We start from the raw sequence: 2,559 nt of genomic DNA, 5'->3' as shown, positions 1-2,559 counted from the left end.
ACATCTTTTCGTTTATTTCTTATTAAATTAGATAATGCAGTGATCTAAGTGACATATTATATTGTCAACGAGTATGATAATTTTTCTATAATATCTGTCTTATTCAAATATATAGGAGCATATTAAGATTAAAATTAAATTGTATTGTTCATATAAACATTTTTTCGTTATTTCTTATTAAATCAGATAATGTGATAAGATCATATAGAGAAGTTTGTGAAACTTATCTCCGATATTCTACCTATTTATTTAATATAAGATATATTGTAAAAACGATAGAAATTTATAACTTTTCCATCTGTCTGATTTTAATGTCCGATAAATACTATAGATTCTGATAAAAATTATATAGGATTTCTATCAGATTTCTATAAATTTTTACCGGTTTTTTACCAAAATTTTTTAAGCAGAGTACGGCCAAATAGTGGGAGTCTTCGATGCCAATAATTTATATGTTGACGTCTCGGTTGACGTTTTGGCCATGTATACAGGCCAGACACGTGATACAATTACCTATATAATCTTGTACTTTTTTACTCAATGACGGAAACCAATAATTGCTGATGATACTCTGCATTTTTTCGATTCCACAGGACGCACAAGAATCATGATAAACGCTAAGGATTCTAGCGAACTCAGATAATAAACTTGAGTGAATTTTTGTATTTACGATAGATTAGATCGTCGATTAGAGCGAACTATTGCATTTTTATTTTCAAGGTATTCTACTAGCGCCTGAATAGTCGGGTTGACCAGTTGCCTGTACTGCAATTCCTTTTCCAGCGGTAGGACGTCTACAGACGCGACTATGCGGCTTAATGCGTCGACTTGAGTTATTTTTTCATCTCTTCGATAAATTAGCCGGAGTCTATAACTTTACATCATAAGTCCATCTGGCAATGCATGGGTTGATGTTTGCTTTATTGACTGTATGCACCGTGTTGCAATCAATGAAATCTACTCCATAAAGGATGTGAAACCTTTCAATGGTCTTGACGATTGCTAACATTTTGAATTCAAACGAGGAGGAAACACGGCGCGCATCACTACCTTTTAGTTTTGGCGGTATTTTTTGAACTCTGCTATCTGGACACGACTATACAGTTATATAGTTATATATAGTTCTATATTCAGATCCATCTGGACGAGATATATCAAGGCATAATATATAGTTCAGGATATTGATCATATAACTTTTTCTTTAAGGCGGAAACGTGAAAAGTGAAATTTTTTTTGTGTGCATGTGTGTATATGTTCATAGATACATATGTAAAAATTTTCACTTTTCACTCTAGAGAAAAGTTGCATGATCGATACTCTGATTGAGAAGGAACTGGTCTTACAATATGTTACTTTTAAAATTTTTTATTTCATTTTGTAAACTTTATTGTATTATAATTCACTCTTGAAAATCTCTTTTTCTCTTTTTCGGAGTTTTTTAGAACATCGGCGTTTTCAGGCATTTGGTGAACATGGCGCCAGGCCGAGATCAAGGTGGAGGGAGAAGCAAGAGAGATGGCAAGGGCACCACATCATTATTTATTCTTTCGGAAGATAATTGGATACGGTCGAAGGTACGCGATATCATTGAGTGGTCGCTCTTCGAGTACGCCGTCCTGTTCACCATCATTGCCAATTGCGTGGTCCTTGCTCTCGAGGAGCACCTGCCGAGAAAGGATAAGACCGTATTTGCACAGTCGCTCGAGTCCTCGGAGATGTACTTCCTCGCAATCTTCTGCGTCGAGGCGAGTTTCAAAATTATTGCCCTCGGCCTTGTTCTCCACCGCGGCTCATACCTGCGCAATATCTGGAACATGATGGACTTCTTCGTCGTAGTGACTGGGTGAGAGTCGAATGTTTACTTTTGTCAGTAAAATCTCTTTCTTTGTCCACTTCTGTTTTTCCTTTTTCTATCCTTAATTCCTTTCTACCAGTAATTTTCTATTTTTTTATATGTTCTTGGAGAAAAAAGATTTCTTAAGATTGAATTCTTTTCATTAGAGTTGACGATTTCGCCTGGATCTGTAGATATCCAGATATCCGGATATTCGGATAATAATATTATCCAGATTTTATATCCGAATATTGAAATACAATACTCTGCGAATCCGGATCCGAATATTCGAATCCGTCCAGGCCCAATCTTTCGAATCTATTATTTCGTAAATCTTGTTTCTAATTAAATTACAGATTTCACTAGAGGAATGTCACTGATATAGGTTTTTTAAAACAACATCCCCTTATTTCTCAGAATTGTACTTTATTAATACTAATAAAAACAGGATTTGTTTAGATAATTAAAATTATATTAATATATATAAACTTATATTAAATTAAAATTAAAATTGTATTAATATGTAAAAAAGTATGTTTAATATATATTAACATATTAAGCCAAAATATATAAAGTTTTTCTCTTTTACTTTCTTGCTCTCTCTATTTCTCGGTCTCACTGTTTCTCATTCTTCTTCACACTCATCTCTCTCTCTCTCTCTCTCTCTCTCTCTCTCTCTCTCTCTCTCTCTCTCTACTACTACTACTACTACTACTACTACTAAC

General features: G+C 34.1%; 1 protein-coding gene across 1 annotated transcript in view; it reads left to right on the top strand.

The window, feature by feature from the left end:
• Positions 1-1,472: 1,472 nt before the first annotated feature.
• LOC105620023 (voltage-dependent calcium channel type A subunit alpha-1-like) overlaps positions 1,473-2,559 on the top strand; it is a 67,105-nt gene continuing 66,018 nt past the window's right edge. Inside the window, exon 1 of the mRNA XM_012201535.1 lies at positions 1,473-1,843. Coding sequence (XP_012056925.1) covers positions 1,473-1,843 — 371 coding nt within the window. The remainder of the gene's footprint in view (positions 1,844-2,559) is intronic.

Source organism: Atta cephalotes (assembly GCF_000143395.1).
Source record: "Atta cephalotes unplaced genomic scaffold scaffold00023, whole genome shotgun sequence".
In the NCBI taxonomy this organism is placed as follows: domain Eukaryota; kingdom Metazoa; phylum Arthropoda; class Insecta; order Hymenoptera; family Formicidae; genus Atta; species Atta cephalotes.
The sequence above is the reverse complement of the archived record's forward strand: the minus strand, read 5'-3'. Positions and strand labels throughout refer to the sequence as shown.